The sequence below is a fragment of the Epinephelus moara genome, chromosome 12, assembly GCF_006386435.1.
Source record: "Epinephelus moara isolate mb chromosome 12, YSFRI_EMoa_1.0, whole genome shotgun sequence".
In the NCBI taxonomy this organism is placed as follows: Eukaryota; Metazoa; Chordata; class Actinopteri; order Perciformes; family Serranidae; genus Epinephelus; species Epinephelus moara.
Genome location: NC_065517.1, coordinates 3,754,846 through 3,774,649, shown reverse-complemented (window position 1 = coordinate 3,774,649; position 19,804 = coordinate 3,754,846). Strand labels below are relative to the sequence as shown.

Below are 19,804 nucleotides of genomic sequence, written 5' to 3'. Positions count from 1 at the left end.
TGCTGTGCAGTGTAGGCTACTTCTGGGGTAGTGTTGGTCCTATAGATTTTGCTGCGGAGTGAGCACTCTTGACTTTCACACTACTCTTTGTCAGCTGCGCCATGATCTTTTTAACTATATTACATGAATGCTGCTGTCACACTGAACATCCCGCTGAGCTTCATTCAAACTTTAAAACTTTGTATAGAAAAAAAACAACCCCAATTGTCAAATATTGGTATTAAACGGTTGAATCAGCTGCCATAATTCTGAGTCAGGTACAGTTAAATAGAGTCAGTAGGATTCATCCCCTGGGGAACATGAATGTCTTCAAATTTCACAGCAATCCATCCAATAGTTGTTGAGCGCTCAGCCCAGACCAAAGTGGTGGAGCGACTGACATACCATCCCTTGAAGAAGCACCTGCAGAGCTGGAGAGCCACATTTTTTTCTTTTTTTTCTCAATATCGTTAAAACTTTTCTTTTAGCTAGCACACTAGTGCTTCCCCAGAAAAAAAAAGAGCAGCCTGGCTTTAAGCCAGCCTCCAGAAAACCCTGCTGACCTAGGCTGTGCTCTGCCCCTCTGCTAGAAGGACCAGAGGGAGGGTAGTAGGTCAGCGGGGTGTGTCAGTTTTCCTCTAGGTTTTGCACACCCCTGGATGTGGATAGACTTTGTCATTTTTTGCCCCTGCTCTATTAGACAAAGTATCAACAGATGACAACATTTTGAAGAGGAAACAGTCAACTTTTGAACTAGCTAGCGCGCTAGCTACATTAGCTAACACTGGCAGCTAGAGACAAGCATCTAGACCCATTGTCCATATGATAATCTAAACAAAGAACACATTCTCTTGCACTGGTCCCTCTAAAATGAGCAGTGACTGAAGTTACCACATTTAGTTATGATCAGGGAGTTGATAAGCAGACACTAGCTGGTGCAAGCGTGGCTAGCTAGTTGAAATATTGACTCCTACGATGAAGTGATTGAATTAAAAGCGTAAATTTTTGACTGTCAGGGGTCTGTGGGCCTCAGACTGGACTAATTAAAAAATAATTGACAGTTTCCCCACCCTCTCGGGCTTGTGCACGTGTATGCCTAAAACTGTGAGTTGAACTCGTGAATGCACATGTTTGTAACTGTGGGTCTGACCTTGCGCAGAAACTGTGTGTCTGTGCAGGTTCCTCAGCTCTGCAGGTCAATGATATTCTACCCTTGAGCCATTCCACTACACTGACATTTTCAATGCTTGTTACTGATCTCCTGAAATTTCTTAAAACAGAAAAGTGTCTGAGCGCCTAACAGCTAGGTACTGAATATAATATTTACTGATGACAAAATAGTATATTTTATCCAAAATTATTTTATCCAAAACATTTTGCAAAAAACCCATTTTAGGCCCCAGACACTTTTGTAATAATTGTTGGATTTTGAATCTTACGTATTTGTATATAAGATGAAATATGCCTGTACACAACATTCAGCAACCCAATTGCCAGAATAAATGTTGGCATTGTATGTTTCTGCAAACCACAGAATAGATACGTTGAAAAAAATATTTCTTTGCATAGGCGTTTCTAACCCATTTTTGGGGGTGCACCCCTAAATTGAATCCCAGCATCCCTAAAATTTGAGAGATTTTTTTTTTTTTTTTTTAACTGTATGTCCCTTTTTAACAAGCTAGAAAAGTGTCAAAACCATACAGTATACTTGGTTGCAACGTAATATTTCAACAACAAAAATACAGCACCCCTCCCCGCCATCCCCCATCCCCCTGGATGCACATTAACATTATAACTCCTATTGTGTGTATTTATTATTATTATTTTGTAGATTTCAAGCACTTTTCTTTTTTGAAGTGTATTTTTATTTATGCATTTGTATTATATAATACAGACAAGAAGGAAAAAGGCAGACACAAACATTGAAAAAGTCAATTACTGTTAATGTGTTAATGTTACATGTTGTGCATTGCATTTCAAATAAAAGTTCAAAAAATAAGTCCAAGGTCCATTTTTGGTATTTTTGGTACTCACTATAGGGGGCTGGTTTACTCCAGAAACATACATACTGTTTATGTGTATGTTGAGGAGCTGCTGTATCAAAATGAGTTGTCTTCCCCCAGAAATTAGGGTTACGATATGTTTCTTTTATGATTCCAATCCATTCCTCTTCTGCTGTGGCTCAGCATTTAAATAACCTTTATCAGATTTGATGGTTTAGACACAGACTTTCCCAAAAAGTGTCTGATATGATCCTAGAATCGCCCCTGTTTCTTTGTATTTCAAGACTGCTGTAGTTAATGTTTTGTTAGGTTTAGTCACTTAGTTATGGAGGGAAAAGATCATGTTTTGGCTCAGAAATACCAGGTTTCTGATACCTGGGCACAATCCCTGCTGTAAAAGCAGTGATGTCTTGCTAAAAAGTCGCTGGAAACTCAGGGCCGACTTGCTAAAAAACAACAAGTTTGTTGTTTGTTGGTTTCAAATAGGGTTCTGCAGTGATCTGCAGTTTCTGCATGCATCTCCCTTGATGTCACAACATCCACCATCCCCTCCACCTCTCAATGACAAAGTGAGCTCATAAACTAAGTCACTTAAAAAAAACGCTGATATGATACATATGAAATGTACAAATGTAATGTATCAGTGGCTTGCAGAAAGGTACTATGCAATAATTTTCTTCTGGTAACTGGGCTGCATTCTGTAATTCACAATGATTCAGGCTGTCACATGGTTAGTGTAAAAAATAACACCTTTTTCTAACTGGCCAGCCCACTTTGAACCAGTGATAACCACTGATACACATGGAAATCTCGTGAAATGACTAAAACTGTCACTTAAGCAGAACATGTTGTGTTCATGTAATGGCACGTTGCTTACAGTAGGACACTAAGAAATTATAGAGTGGCAGGAGAAGCAGAATCACTGACATTGGTGTTGTCTGACTAGGGTGTGTTTTATTTGGACAGTTCATCAGATAAATATGGCAAGGCATGGCATGACATCTGGCATTACAAGAATGACAACTCCACCCTGCTTTATGGTTTTGTGAGCCCAGGTGCCACTCCCATCTCATTGGAAGGATAAGGATAGCTTTGAAACTGTCTTTGTTTCCAGGACAAACAGACCCGCGAGTATCATGAATGTCATACATGTTTACAAAAAAAGTAATTCCACACCGTAGACTTACCCTGCGCCAATGTGAGAAACACTGGAACAAAAAGAGAAGAATACAAAAGAACAAAAAGAAACAGAAGGTTGATCCCTTCATTCATAATGAAAGTTCACCAAAAGTTTGAAAATTTCCCTCGACACATACACTGCATAACCAAAAGTCTCTGCCTTCATCATCTTCCATTATCCTATCCAGGATAACAGTGCAACAGTGTAGTTAAAAAGTATGAATAAAGGACCATACCAATGGTTTTGTATGTGTTATCCCAGATACTACAGATCCTATATACCTAACATTTTTGGCAAGCGCTTTGCTAACCGTAGCCTACTGCTGTGTTTAAGAATTTTGGATGCATTTTTCTCACTGTTCCAGCCCTTGGATCCCACTGATTTCCCTACAGCATGAAAATCAGTTGGTAGACTCTTCAAACGGCTTAAGTTGTGTGACATGAATCGATGTTCACTGTGATGGATTACAAACTTCAAGCCACTTTCAAGAATCAGCTCATTGATATTTATGTGATACATGCATGAGTGGAAACCAGTGGCTGTCAAATTTTTAATGAATAATATATCCCATAATATTAAAGGTCCAGTGTTTAAGATTTAGTGGCATCTAGCAGTGAGGTCGCAGAACTCTAAACTGTCATTTCAAACTGATACTAACCTCCTACATGCCCAGCATGTAGGAGAACTTGGGCATGGCCAGAACAACAGGCCATTGTAGCTCTCCGATATGCCTTCATGTAGGAGACCTACTAGTATGTAGGAGAACTACATTGACATGGCCACAACTACAGGCCATTGTACTGCTCCTACTACATGTAGGAGAAATACTAGTATGTAGGAGAACTACATTGACATGGCCACAACTACAGGCCATTGTACTGCTCCTACTACATGTAGGAGAACTACTGGTATGTAGGAGAACTGCAGTGGCTGACGCAAAAACTCCAATGGCCCAATCTAAAGCCAGTTTTTGATTTGTCCACTTTGTGCTACTGTCGGACAACATGGCGGACTCCAATCGAGATAACCTTCTGTGTATGTAGACACAACAGCTCATTTTAAGGTAACGAAAACACAGTTCTTATTTTCAGATCATTATTAACTAGTATAAACATAGTTATGAACATTATTTACCATTTCTGCCAATATATCCCCCTAAATCACAAGCACTGGACCTTTAAACTCCACAGTATAGAGCAGTTTGTGTTTACTGGCTTTCTTGCAGAGACTCATGAGAATATTTATACCAGAATCAGAGTCAGAATCAGTTTTATTGCCAAGTAGGTTTTCACATACAAGGAATTTGGCTTGGTACCACACTTACATATGAGACTGATATTGATCTTCTCATGTAACTTTCAACAAGAAGGCCAATAAGCATATTTCCAACATGTCAAACTAAAAAGTAAACATGATTTGTGGTAAACAAGCCTTATACTGGTGTCTTTGTCTGCATTCTACTCAGGCAAAAGCTTCATGACAATTTCATCATGTCATTAGTTCCCTGAACAAGGTTCACTTACGTTGGAAGTAATAATTTCCTGAATGGAAAAGAATGGTAAAAACAGAATCCAAACTCTCCAAAAAAGCAAAATGTAAAACACTCAGAGAAGTCAGTAGAAAGTCTGTATATGAAAAGTTGTTATCAGATGAATTAAGGATCCATAAATGAGAAAAGAGGTTCTTCCTTTAAGACTTTATCCAGATAAGTAAAGCCTGACATGATGAAGACAAGGTGTGGATGGTGGCTCGAGCTGGCAGAGGACAGGGCCAACTCTTCCTCCTATCACTCCTCTCTTTTTCTGTCCATCTGTCCATTTGGGACAATGTCAAGTGTGGAAAACTGGGGTTCTGTGCAATGTGATGAAGAGCGTGAATTGTCCACTTTCCTGCATCTTGCCTTAGAAATTGAGAACGTATGCTTTCTGTGATGTGTTTATGTGGCTGTGGGGTTAGAGTTCAGGACTGGAACTGGCTGGTTAGTTGGTTGCTGTTCTACTTCTTTCCAGTGTGCTGGCAGGCATTTCATGGGTCCTCCATGATGTCTCTGGTGCTGGAAATGTCAGTGAAAAAAATGTAAGCATAACAAACATTTGTTTAACAAATGATTAAAAATCTAGTTTCCATTTACAAAGAACTCACCGCTGGTTCCTCTTGCCTTTGTGCCAGCAGTCCCGTTGGCTCCATCAGTCTGTTGTAGAGAAGACAAAAAGGGTTTAAAGGATTATATGATGTTTGTATGTACATGATCTGAAGGTAAATATGAAGCTAAAGCCAGCAGACAGTTAGCTTAACTTAGCATAAAGACTGTAAACTGGTAAAATAGCTAACCTGGCCCTGTCCAAAGGAACAAATATATATACTTTCACTTATATGGTCTTACAACACTGTACAATTTAGTTACATTCAGGCATAATGACACCTTAATACTCACCTCACAAGATTGAGTATATTATATTTAAGATATAAAACGGTGAAAGAACCTTCTATAGAATGTTTTGGACATTTTGGAACTTTCTTTTTGCATGACATGTGGTAATGCCCATTACAGCACAAGAAAGTAACAGGAAAAAACGTCTTTTCACAACCAACCAATGGTTTTATCTTTTGGTTTCATAGCAGACTAGCTGTGATCACAGTTTCCTCCTTCCACGCCTGTGATGGTGATCATGGCTGTTGTTTTGATCTTTTGAATTAGATGGCACATCAGAAAGAGTTGCAGGTGTCAAGGTTGGACTTTTTCTTACTGACCCCGCTGGCCACTAACATTGTTAGATGTTGATATTTGGTTGATTTTAGGTTGTGACGTCAGGTGACCAAAGTTCAATGTCAGGACATCTAATGCCAACATCATTTTCATGTAGAATACTGATGACAGATGATGTTGATATATTGTTGGTTTTAAGTTGTGTTAAGGAATCAAAATCCAGCTTCTTCCAAAAGTCTCAATGTCACCTTGACACAGAACAATGTTTCCTATGATATTTTACGAATTAGTGCCCCTACCAGTTAGAAAGCTGGTTTCACACTGGAAATGAACTCTCCTGGTTACTAAACTTTTTTTTTTTCCAAGGATGGCATGATCTGCGCTACTCTTCCTCTGAATGGCTAGTGCTAGTGGTTGGGTTGGTGGAGTTGGTTGGGTTGGTAAGGTTGGTTAGCTTTAGGCAAGAGGAGTGGAATTGGTTAGGGTAAGAATATCAGGGTAAGTCAATCAGAGGCAGAGGAAGGCAGAGTAGGGCAGGACATGCCTTTGCCATCCTAAGACAAAAAAGTACTTGCCACCCAAGTCAAAGTCCTGTGTTTTTTGTCCACCACCTCGTTCACCTCCCATTGTGGACACTGTGGCTCTACAGTGGCCCTACGACACCCTACTGTAGGTCACGTGATCACAGCCTTCTGCCTCAAAATTACACTGAATGAGAACAGCTTGGTCCAGGATGTGTGTAATATGCTGCGACATCATTATTATTATCTTTGATTTTGAAATAGAATATTACAGTATGAAAATGTTAGCATTGATTCTGCACGCCCTACCCAAAACATTTGTCATTTTAAGCTGACATTAATCCTATCCTGATTAATTTCCTTATAACATTTTTGAGCAAAACTTAACATAATTAGATATTTTCATTGATGGCCCAATCTATTTTCATTTGTCCCATGGGTTTGCATGGTTTGAATCTAATGAGGCCAATAGCAGCGACAGTATTTCAGCCTCGACAGTCCTCCTGCTGATTGCTGATAATCACCGCTTAATACTCCTAATTGGCAGCTACTGAAGTGCAATAGATGCTACATTTAGATGTTGAAGATGGTGTTGTATGAATGGAGTGAGCTCTGTAGTGACAGGCTCATAGAGACAGGGGAGGAAAGAACAGGAAACAGAGAGAGAGGAAGATTAAAAAAAACTGTCAGTTCATACCGTTGTGCCGCTCACATCATATGCGTTACCAGAGTTCCTGTGGATAACAAAAAAGAAAAAGAGAGGTTATTTAGTGTTATGATATCCCACATCTGTGTGTACTTAATGTGAATGGGGACAAAAGTGCATGCAGTCCTGCTCACATATGTACGTTCAGTTTATGGCTCAACACCTTTAAAACGCTGTGCGTCTGTCACCTGTTCTGTCTCTGACTTTTTTCTTACAAGTTTGTATCCTTGTTGTCTTTATTATCGTAGTTCACTCAGGTACATACACCCTGGTCAAAGTCCCCTGCTCTTTCTCCAAAAAGTCTTTGTGTCCATAGTGGCCATCATCCTGCCCTGCTTCACTGCACCATTCAACCATCCAGCACAGTATATACTAAATCCCTATTTATACTTAATCTTTGTTGGAGTTGACTAAACCCAACTGGCTCAGCTGAGGCCAGGCTAAATTTCTCATTCTCTTAAACTTAACCAACAGAGCCACTAATGTTGTGTTCTTGACAAAGCTGTTATTTTAGAGACATACAAGATTTGCACTTAATTTGAAATTTGACTTGAATTTTACCCAAAGACTTGAGACTTTATTTAAACTTGCTTTACCAAGACCTAACAATGTACTTGGAATTTGCTTTAACAAGAACTTAGATTTGACTTGTGGCTTGATTTGACAAGACTTGAGACTTCACTTGAGACTTACTTTAAGAGGACTAAAGAATAGACTTTGATCTGCTTTGACAAGACTTGAGACTAGTCTGGGACTTGCATAGACAAGCTTTGAGAGCAGACTTGGACTTGCTTGAATAAAACTTGAGACTAGACTTGAATTGGCCTTGACAAGACTTGAGGATGTGTCTGACTTGCTTTGGTAAGACTTGAGACTAGACTTAATTTTGCTTTGACAAGACTGAGGTCCAACCACCTAAGTGCTGCACACTACATGCCACATTCACCCATTCACACACACTCATATACTGGAAGCCCAGACTATCTTACTAGGTAACACCTGCTATTTGGTTAAACATCCACACACATGCTCACACACTGATGGCTCAGCCATCTGAAACAACTTGGGGTTCAGTATCTTGTCTAAGAACACTTTGACATGTGGACTGGAGGAGCTGGGAATCAAACCTCCATTTAGCAGACGACTCACGCCGGGTGAGTCCTTTCCATGGAGCACTGCCTGTTTACTTTTGGCACCCATGTTAACCAATTGGACTGTTCACACTGGACACGGCACGGTGCCGAGCGCTCAGGCCGGCTCATGATCTGCAGTGATAATTTTGGCGTCTGGTCTGTTTTTTCGGTGAGCGAATCTGGCAGGAAAACACACTGAAAATGTACTGTAAATGATATAAAGTGTATGTTGAATATAATATTAATGATCTGACTGTGATAAATGCGAGAATATATGCTGACCAGTGCAGAGAAATGCACTTCTGGTGTGAACGGCCAGGCCACTGCTGACAGGTGGATGCATGACAATTAACAAATTGGGCGCTTCTGCATCCAGTGTAAACCCGACTAGACTTAGACTTGCTTTGACAAAACTTGAGACAAGAATTGCATTTGCTTTGATGAGACTTGAGACTATTCTTGGACTTGCTTTGGGCTTGGAACTTGCTCTTCAGGACTTGAAACGTGACTCAAACTTGCTTTACTGAGGCTTATGACTTGATAAGGATTTGTCTCGATTGGTACTTGATCTAGACTTACTTAAAAGACATACAAAAGCTCCTGTGAATTTCCCCAAAAGGATACACTTAGTTAAAAACATTTGAAATAATTGATCTCTTTCAGCAAGTGAAAACATAATACACAAAAAAAATGTAATCATCACAAGTCAGACTAATAAAGTCTTCCTTGTGTTTCTCCCTGAAGTATTTCTTGATGCAACATTGCACCACATTTGTTCTTTGTCTTAGCCCAGCCAACACACCAGTGCTTTCCCCTCCTTTAAATATACAAACAATCTTATGAATTATGATTGCAATCTATCACTACAGTTCCGCTCGGGTTTCATTCCTCTGACTGACAAACAAGCTCTGGAATGTACAGAAGCAGACTGCAGGAGATAAGACTGATGTTTCACCTCACAGTTACTCTGTGTCACTGTCACTGGTATGTTTGGCGTGACAACCACAGTAAAGGGTGTGCAAACATACGTGCATGCATAGAATTGTATAAAAAATGTGCGCATGCACACACCCACACACAGATCTGACTGGAAAGACCATTCTTTTGAAGGTTAATGATCCAAGCCCAGCCCATTTGGCTCAACCACCTCAGCCTGACAATGCTATCTGACTGCTCTTTGCTTTCTCCTCTTTAAACAGGCAACACCCTTCATCAAAAATCACCCATCGAGTTGAACAAGTCTCTGTTCTGTGCTGCTCAAAAGTGATCAATAGCAATTAAAGCCTTGCAAGCCCAATGACAGAAAAATGAATCAGCCAACGTATTGTGAACAGGAGACTTGTTTTATACTGGGTGGCAGCATTGGTCATCATTACTCATACATTAGGTGGTACTGCTCTTAATTCCTTTAACTCCTTTTGAGTGACAGCATTGAGGAGAGCAAATGGTCAGAGGCAGCTTATATTTTTTAGTATACTCCAGGAAGACAGACATGACTCCACACAAGAATACTATGAATAATGTCACCTTTTATCCTTCCTCACCTGTTACACCTGGCGCAAAGGGCGACGAGAGTGATGCTGAGGACTAGGAAGACGACGAGGGAGATGATGCCCACCTCTGGGGATGAAAACCCACCCAACATGTCTACCGTCCCTATTGGAGCCATTGTCCTAGTGCTCTGTAAAAACTGGCAAAACCATGCCAAAGGTATCGTCAAAGTAGGCTCATATTGTTACATCCAATTCATTAGCAACCAAAGTGGGTATAATTCTTTACAATTATTTTTCCATTAGATACAATTTAATGTTGTTCAGTTAACACACAGCATCTCACATATTGAAGTCAAGCATTTTCTAGATGAGGACACACAATAAAGCCAAAAAAATAAAAAATACAGAGTTGATAACTTACGTTGTATGCTGCTTGACTCCGCTGTAACTCTGTCACCAACTGCTGTCAGTCATTCAGCTACCTTTGTTTTATGTGGCTCCCAGCAGGCAGGTGACTCAGGGAGGGACTTACTTCATTGGTATCCTGTCTGTTATGAAGGAGGTGCTGACATGAGCACATAAACAGCCCATTGTGTTTTTTGTCATCACTACATCACATCTGCACCTGAATGCCTCAGCACCTGAGATGTCTGCGGCTTCCGGGAATGCTGGAATGTGCGCACAGTAATCTGGAAAGATGGTGGTTGATCAACAGGAAAAACTCAATCAATTAATACAGGGAAAAGTTCATACTTATACTAAAAATCCTCCTGGGGGGAGGGTGAGCTGAGAGCTGAACCAACCCACTGATGTTAATTCATGTGTGTACTGTAGCGGCATAGCAGGGGAAAGCTCATTAGGCAGACACACACACACACACACACACACACACACACACACACACACACGTTCAAACAACACCTCCCCGTGGCAGCAGTTTACATGACTGCAATGGTAGCTCATCGCAGGCCGAGGGCAGCTTCACACTCGTAACTTTACACATTTCAAATATGCAGTCAGCTTTGTAGTGTTGTATTCCTGATTTATGAGTCATGCATAATTTATTACATTCTCTCAAACATAGTTTTTACATAGTTATTCTGTTAATATGCAGGCCATAATATGACTCCATGTTCTTACATAGTCAGTTACAATTCTATTTTTACTTGTGCACTGGCTGGTAGTTGGGTATACACTAAATGCCCAGTAAAAGGCACCAAAAAAACCCACTGCTGTTGCAGTGCACATTAGTTTCTTCTCCTTGGTCTCTGTGCCGAGAGCCGATTGGCTGGAACCACTGAAATCCCACTCACAAGGGAGGTATTACAGAAAAAAGGATCATTGTTCTGACACAGAGCAGGCTTTAGATGGGGGGGCCAGTGTAACTGGATTACCGTGTTTCAGATCACTTTCACTTTGAAAAGATCAGGGCTTGAGGCATGAAACTAAGGGATAATGTATATGATAAAGTCACCACTGTAGTGCTTACATCCACAATTATACAATTAATGTCCCTCCCCCACCTGTTACTTGTTTTGTTTATGTACTCCTTCAGTTTGAAGCTGTATATTTCTCTTTTTAAACGGGAATTATATCCATTTTCAAAATTCATACATGTTATTCCTGTGGTCTAAAACAGTTCAAAATCTATATTAAAAATTAGAATTACCGCCCTGTGTCTGTATGTCTCTGTTTACCTGTCAAGTTTCTGTTACAGTTTACATCCGTGTCTGTGGAAACATGGATGCTTCACACCCATTGTCCCCCAACAGCACAGAAGATCTATACAATTAGCACAGTTTCAAGCTGGGCACCCAAAATTAGTGTCATCAATTTAGTATCTGATCCAAGTATTTCATCTTCTGTTCCTGAGTTATGATGTTGAGTAATGACCAGAAAAGTGTTTTTTGCAGAATATTATGATGTCACTGTATAGAGAGATGGACTACACATTTCCACTTCCTCCTACTGTACAAACATTAAGCCAAAATATCCTGGAAATGTTTCCTGAAATTCAGTTTCACAGTTGATTTTTGGTTTTGGTTTGCCACCCCAAGATTATCAGTGGCTCCACCTGGCCACTCCTCTGAAAAATGTCTTGCGGGGCCACTACAGCTAAGATGACTGGTTAGTGAGCAAATGAATGTAGCAACTGCTGGAAAGCCTACACAAAAATAAATACCAGCATGTATACAAGATATACTTTGTGTTGGTTTCCAGTTACTCCTGCATGAACATGCTGTCAGCCCTGAAGTCGACTGCTTGGTCAGTGGAATTACCACAGTCAGTGCCAAGGGAGCAGACCAATTACGTAATTCTGCAGTCACGCTTTATCGATAATAATTAAACATGTTTCATACAGTTTCCTCCTGCTGTTTCCCCCCACCATAAACAATGTTTTTCCATTTTTAGAAAAGTGTGTAAAATTGCATGTATACTGATTTCTGTTGATTTCTATTAGGTTTCACTAAAGCGAAGACTTTGTTTAGAAAGCTCAGTGTTTTAGTCAGACATTTTGGACATATTTGCCTTCTTGCTGAGAGTTAGATGAGAAGACTGAGATCACCCCCACATCTGTCTGGTAAATTCTAACAGCCAGATATTACAGTGGTATCATCTAACTATCTGCAAAAAGGTGAATAAGCAAAATGGAACTATTTCTTTAATAACCTATTTGCTACGAGATAAAGCTTCACAGCTGCAGACATACATAAAGGTAAAGTAGAAGAAGCATTTCAATGACTTCCCCGAACACACACATCCACATTCACATACCTCACCACCCTTGACTCTTTAAAGATTACACACATACCTCTTTGTTAGTAATGACACTGACACCAAGTAACGCCTATGCCCATTACTTGTTTAACAGCCCCATTCTGTCATAATCATCTCCTGAAGCACTGCAGATCAGGCAATCCATAGCTCTCAACAAATTCATTTGTTCCCTCTCTGAGATCTGTGTGAGATTTGCTCAGCGGCACAAAATCAATAGCCCCACTCTCACTGCAGGGGGAAAGGAAGCCTGCAGGAATCATAGCCAATTTCTAATATTTGTAACATAATCCTGAAAGCACAATTTGCTCATATAGGAATGAACCCAGCCAACAAATAATCTCTATTTGAGGGCAAATTGGAAAAACAATAACCTTCCTGATACTAGCTGAGTTTAACTCTGCAGAGGAAAGTGGGCCTTCGTGCACATACAAACCATATCTCAAATAACAGACTCATTATCCTGTAGCCTTTCTCAAATAGTTTTAAGATTTTAGCTCTTCTGTACTGGCTACCACATTTCAAAACATTTCATCATTCAATATTTAAGGGAAAAAAATCCTCTCCAATTGAGATTTCAGAAAATAGGCTGCAGTCATTTGCTTTATTGCCGAGAGTTAGATGAGAAGCTTGATACCAATCTGGTAAGTTGAAAATGAAGATTCAGCCAGCAGCTGTTTAGCTTAGCTTAACATCTTAACAGTCTGGAAAGAAGAGGAATCAGTTAGTCCGGCTCTGTAGCCTACAAAGGTAAGAAGAAAATATCCACCATAAACTTTAGAGGTGATTTTTAGGCGTGGCATGATCGCATGTCTCTTTGGGCTGTGAGAGCTGAGACAAAGAAGAGTCCAAGCTGAAATTTTGTGCTTTGTGTGTCTGCTTCATAAACAGTGTTGAGGGTAACACATTACAGTAATTTTAGCAACACGTTACCAACAGGATTTCAGCTAATTTATCCACAATGATCCACACTGCTCCACTTCTGCCAATGTGACACCAGAAAAATATCATCCGAAGGTTATTGTGTGTTGTCATGTCATTACAGACTACATTATAGAAGGGTGCCAGTGATCTGCATTTCTGGGTCATGCCTTACAGGTCACTTTGGGTGACAGGCTGTCTCTCGACTGTGTCCTCAATTTAGATCCAGATCCACCCCTTACTCCTCCACAGCCGTTGTCCAGAGATGGTCACTCCTGACTCCAAAAAAGAAACCAAGATGGCAACGGCCAACATGCTGAACATGAGACAAAAATCATGTTCCTCCGCTTCCTCATAGAGCTTCTAATGGCATTATCGCACGTGAATGAAAACAACCAATCAAGCTGAGGAGTCTCCAACGCAGCTGTCAATCATGTCAATCACTTTAAAAAACTAGGCAGTGCTGATCAAATATTAATCAAGATTCTGTTACTGCACTGACTATTTCTCTCCTTAGATGTTTTCAGAAACATATTTTTGTACTGTTTAACTGTAAAATGAGAAAGTTTGCTCTGGCTGGTGGGTGGTGCTTGGTTTTCACACGATGTGTAGGAGTAGGAGGAGGGACATGAATTTCTGTCTTTACAGATTATCTCTCTTGTGCACTGCTGTAAGGATACAGTGACAATATCAGCAAGAAGGTTATTTTCATAAAAGTTATCAACTGTAACTTTAACCTTCATCAAGAAAGCAAAGAGTAACATTTACCTAAATGTATCTGTGAAAACTATCGCTTTAAAAAAAGACTCCTGAGCTCTGACTCACACTGACACTGATATTGGGCCATCCTGAAACTCATCCTGAGGGAATTCATTCTACATATTAGAAACAAAAGGTGTGGCTACCTGCTTAACATGACTGCAATACAATATTTAGCAACTAACAAAGAACAGGCAAAACCACAGAGACACACTGACAACAGCCTTGTTTCCTCCATGTGGACAAACAGGGTCAACAACATATTTTTGTGTTTAACATTAGCATCAAAAGACCCTTGATTTTTTAAATAGCTAGCTCTAAATATTCAGCATTTTCCAAGGATTTGCAACTTTTTCCACTTTGCTTTGGTTTCTGTTTTTGTTGTCTCATGCTCTCCATATGGACTTGCTACATTATGCTGCTCATTATGCTGAGGTAAGCCAGTCTTTCATCTGCTCCCACTTCTTTCTTTCTTTTTTTTTTTTTTTGCTTTTCACCACATCTTAAGGGTTGTAGAGACCATTGGATTGAGCAAAGAAATATATGAAAAACCATGCAGGTGCTGCCTTTTGCCCCTGTGGGTCAGTGTTGTCTTCTGTCATCTTTTCCTACACATGCAGACAGGCACACACACACACACACACACACACACACACATTTTTCTATAACTGGATCTGCTGAGGGATTTTGACCACGTGGAGACCCTCCTGCCAGCTTGTGTCCATGCGCTCTTTCCCCCTGCCTTAGTGTTAAACTAGCCTCTTTGTTCACCCAAATCCCACTATCTGGCTGGGCCACTTCGATGAACACATGGACAGATTACTGAACGGGCCCACCAGGCACAGGCCTAGGGGCCTCAAGTTTGTCACAAAATGACTACAAAGAAACACAAAATGACCCCAAAGAGACACATAATGACCTAAAACAGACACAAATTCAATGACCTCAAATAGACACAAAATGATCTCAAAGAGACACAACATGACCTCAAGGAAGCACAAGATGACTACAAAGATAAACAAAAAAACCACAAAGAAAAACAAAATGACTGCACAGACAGAAAATGGTTTCACAGAGACACAAAATCACCCCAAAGAGGCAAAAAATGACTTCAAAGAGACACAAAACAACCACAAAGAGACTAAATGACTTCAAAGAGACATAACATGACTACATAGAAACAAAATGATTTCACAGACACAAAATTACCCCAAAGAGGCACAAAATGACTTCAAAAAGAAACAAAATGCCCTCAACAAGACACAAAATGACCCCAAAGAGACACAAAATGACTTCAAGCAAACAGAAAATGACTATAAGGACACATAAAATGACCTTAAAGAGACACTAAATGACTATAAAGAGAAACAAAACAACCACTGAGACACAAAATGACCTCAAAGAAGCATGAAATGACATCAAAGAGGCATGACATGACTACAAAGAGACACAAACTGACACAAGTCTGTGTGCCTTGCTGCTTTGTAGGAGAGGTGATGGGGCCTTTTGCATATCTGTGCCCAGGGGCCCATTGTCTCATAATCCGCCAATGAACTCCATAATCCAGATTTGCTCTTTCACTCCGTATTTTAATGCTGACACTGCTATTTACCTCTGAGAGCTAAAGCTGGCAACGTACGTCTGGAGTAGCAGTATGTCTAAAACTAGTTAGCTAATTTTGAATACGCAGTTGCTTTTTTCTGTATACGATTAGGTAAACAGAGCTTGAAAATGCAACTTCTCTACAGTTATTTACAATGTATGTGTTGATAATTCTGATATTTCCTAAAATGACCGATAGAATTACATGTTTGAGACCAATGTCCTTTATTAGTATTGTCCTCAGAACCATCATCAGCAGCAATTAAAAGGAAGGATGATTCACTGTGGAAAACTTTACTGAGCCATAGTTAGCAAAGTATGGAGTCCACTGAGCCAACTATTTCTGCGTTGAATCAGTGACTTAACCCTCTGGAAATGTCAGATGACTTGTTAATTGTATCAGACAAGAAGTTCTTTGACATTTTTATTGTTGGAATACTTTACGCAATCACATTTTTCACAGACAAACTGATAGGTAAACAAAAAATGCAAATATGGCTTTTTTTATTATTATTATCATTGTTATTAATATTTCTGTTAGGTACATTTAAACCCAACCCCTTTCTATCTTTGTCTCTCAGACACACACATTAACAAACTCGTCACTTGTCTTTTTCTTGTTTACCCTGCAGTTGCTTTGTGATGTACTTCATTGTAATGAGTGCCGTCAGGATGCAACACAAGAACAGGGCGGGGAAGGATACACAAGCCCACCACAGCTGCCTCTCTCCAAATAACTCCATCACTGTATCTCTCTGCCTGGCATAGTCCTGGAACAGAGCCTCCAGCTGGAACACGGTGCACAGGGACAGAAACAGGTGGAAGATCTGGTGACCCTGACCCAAAAAGTCACAGCGGCCAGGGAAGAAGCGCTCAGGGATGGGACAGGAGAAGAACAGGGCGGACAGAAGGAAAGAGGCAATCTGGAGAGCATGGAAGGAGAGTGAGGGATCCTGTGTCCAGGAGACAGTGAACAGGCGATGGACTACTGGGCTGATGCCCAGTATGTATGCTAGGGTGGTAGGGATCAGTTGACAGATTTTACGCCGTATTGGATATGGCCGCCGATACCTGGCCTTAGCAAAACAGCAGCCTGCACAGGAGAGCCACCCGAAGAAGGCAGCTCCAGGTAGGAACAGGAGCCCGATGCAGCTTTCTCTCCATGCTGCCTCTGACGTGTAGAAATAATGGCCAAGTGAGCAACCATACTGATACACAGCTACACCAACATAGTCAATGAAGAAGAAGAAGTAGTGTGCATGTTCAGAGTGAGACTGCAAGAGGTGAGCTACCACACTAAAGAACAGATAGGTGAGGGAGGACACCAGGAAGAGGCTCAGAGGTAGAGAGGCTGTGTCCAAGGTGTACCCCAGGGCACCTATGTTGGCCCACCAGCGGAGCAGCAGCACAGGACCTGCCAACAAGTGGGTCCACACGTTTAAGGATTCATTATGTCTTTGAAAGAGGCTGAGGAGGTAGAAGTGCCAGTGCTGCTGGACAGGACGGTAGCCCGACAGGATGTAGGGCTCTCGGAACAGAATAGGGACCTGGGAGGCAGCGACAGTGGGGCTGGGTGACGGAAGGCAGGGAGGAATGAGGTCTGAGAAGTGGGGCAGGCGGCTGAGGTGTTTGATGCTTAGGGTCAAGGTGGTGAGACGCTGCAGAGTGTCTCCCGACATAGCTGGGTGATGGGTGGAGGAGAAGAAGGGGAAGTGGAATACAAACAGAGGACTGATGGACACAACAGCCTGTGGGACACAAAACAGAACTAGAATTACCACCTTGCAGTTGTATGCCTCTGAACCAGTCAGTTGCAGTAGCAGCTTACATCTATGTCTGTCATTAAATGTTTTTGCAGGACATCATGATGAAACAGTGAAGTTGACCAGAGGCATCAAAGGAGATGAAAGAGAGGTGACTTTCTATGAGAGGATGCCAGACAGAATTAAATGAATATTTGAAAACTGCAAAGTTATGTATCACGAAAGACCTCTTAATGGCTCATAACCTGATAAGAGCCTGCAATGTGCTTTGACGTGATGCCAATAAGCACTCTCTAGGGGGAGATTTTCAAGTGATTTTTAGAATGCATCAATCAACATAGTAAATCATAAATTATGAAGACTGAGCTTAATACAATCTGAGGGGGATTCAAATTGGGAGAGAAAGTTAATAAAACTTCACAATTAGCAGCCAAGAGCACATGCTGTGAATATTCGATAGACAGATTAACAAACCAGAGCTGTTTTGGTGAGCCCTGAGATACTGCAATTGCACTTTTTAATTCATATGTGAGGGACCATATTCAGCATAACATAAAATTTTAATGTTTTCATTTGACATATCAGTCTGGACTGAAGTTTTTTTAAACTCATTTTCACTTGCAGTCTCTCCACACAGTTATAAAACAAATACACACAACATGAGAGCATTCCAAAGGTAGGCATTCTTCTCCATGTGTGTTGTGTACTCCGGAAATACAGCTATGTAGTCAAACCTGAAACCATTACCCTCCTGACAAACACATACACACACACAAACACACACACACACACACACACACACACACACACACACTGGATGAGAGAGAGAGGGGGGGAGAGAGAAATGTAAATCACTGTTGTCACCAAGGTAAATCAGCATCTATGGAGGCAACAAAACAAACAACAAGCACCCATCTGAGGATGAACTGCTACTGCAAACAGCTGGGCCTATGGTATGCCCCCCTTTGGGTGTGTCCTGACCAGTTCCCCTTCTATTATTGTCACTAACACTCACTGATAGTGAATACCTGCACCTTATGAGTAACAATGGGAGTTTGAACAAAGTTTATCTTGGAAAAATAAGTTGAAGGCTTCACCTGTGGGTTCATGAAAACATGAACACCTCCTTGCAGAAGTTGTTGGTCCAGACAAACCAGTGCGTTTTTTTTTAGCCCAACAGAAATTACATTGAGAAATGAAACGCTCTTTATCTCTAATCTCCCTTTATTTTGCGGTACTTTCAACAGAGTTAGCCATCTGCAGAGAAAACACGTTTCCCATCATATAACCATTTGTCCACACAAAAGGACTAAAATAAAGCTTCTGATTTGCAGTAGTCGTAGGAAGAAGAAACTTCATCTCACCTGCTGGTGTCGGCACACCTGTTGCCCCTAGCTTGTCTCTGCTAGAAGAAGAAAAGCAGGCTAACTATGCTGCAGTGTCCCCTCCTATAGAGAACACATACCGCTCCTTTTCTATGGCATGTTGAGGTGAAGAGAGAGCCGCAGGCTGCTGCTGCAGGGAGGGAAAGGGTGAAAACACAGCTGACCGGACTGCCCGGAGTGTAACGAGCGTGGGCGGGGTTACAATGACCAGAAAGTGCAGTGATTAACAGTATCGACAAAATACACTGAAGTTTTATAATCAGTGTCAGGGTGTAACTAGTTAGGCTACATGTAACAGTTCTACCTAATTAAATTACAAAAGAAATGCAATGCTATTCAGTTACAGTTAATGAGAAAATTATAACAGTTACTAAACACAGTATTGGTGATTACACGGGTTACATACAAGTACATTGTTTTGGTAAAAAAAAAACAAACAAACAAAAAAAAACAAAACCGCATATGTAGAATATAACATTAATTCTGTTGCTTTGCATCTTTCTGCTGTTCAGGAATGTCTTCTTTGGGCATATTTCCAGACAACACAGGTCAACAAAGACTTTGACACAAATCTGAATTCCATATTTAATGCATTTCTGATTTTGGGACTTTTCAGCTTTACTGTCTAGTATAAAACATTTGAAAGAATGTCACGAATTACATTTTTAACAGAGTAACTAGTAATCTGTGACCTATTACATTTCAAAAGTAACCTTCCTAACACTGCTTTTAATAAATAAATAGGTGCTTGTAGTTTGACAGTCACATTGAATATAAAGTTTGTGTCTAAATTTAAATCCTTAGAATGTATCAATACTACTACTACACTACTACTACTACTACTACTACTACTTAATAATAATAATAACAATAATGA

The 19,804-nt window shown here is 40.6% G+C and overlaps 1 protein-coding gene across 2 annotated transcripts; it reads right to left on the bottom strand.

Annotated features, from left to right (window-relative positions):
* Positions 1-13,796: 13,796 nt before the first annotated feature.
* Positions 13,797-19,043, bottom strand: paqr8 (progestin and adipoQ receptor family member VIII). Of its 2 annotated transcripts, none has more exons than XM_050058872.1 (2): positions 18,199-18,583; positions 13,797-17,527 (listed from the first exon to the last, which is right to left on the bottom strand). In XM_050058872.1, exon 2 carries the CDS (start codon positions 17,456-17,458, stop codon positions 16,382-16,384), a length of 1,077 nt encoding a protein of 358 aa, XP_049914829.1. In that variant the 5' UTR covers positions 17,459-17,527; positions 18,199-18,583; the 3' UTR covers positions 13,797-16,381. The 2 variants fall into 2 exon arrangements, with proteins under 2 accessions (XP_049914829.1, XP_049914828.1); XM_050058871.1 differs by lacking the exon at positions 18,199-18,583 and adding an exon at positions 18,907-19,043 and having other exon boundaries at positions 13,798-17,527.
* Between the last annotated feature and the right edge of the window lie 761 nt (positions 19,044-19,804).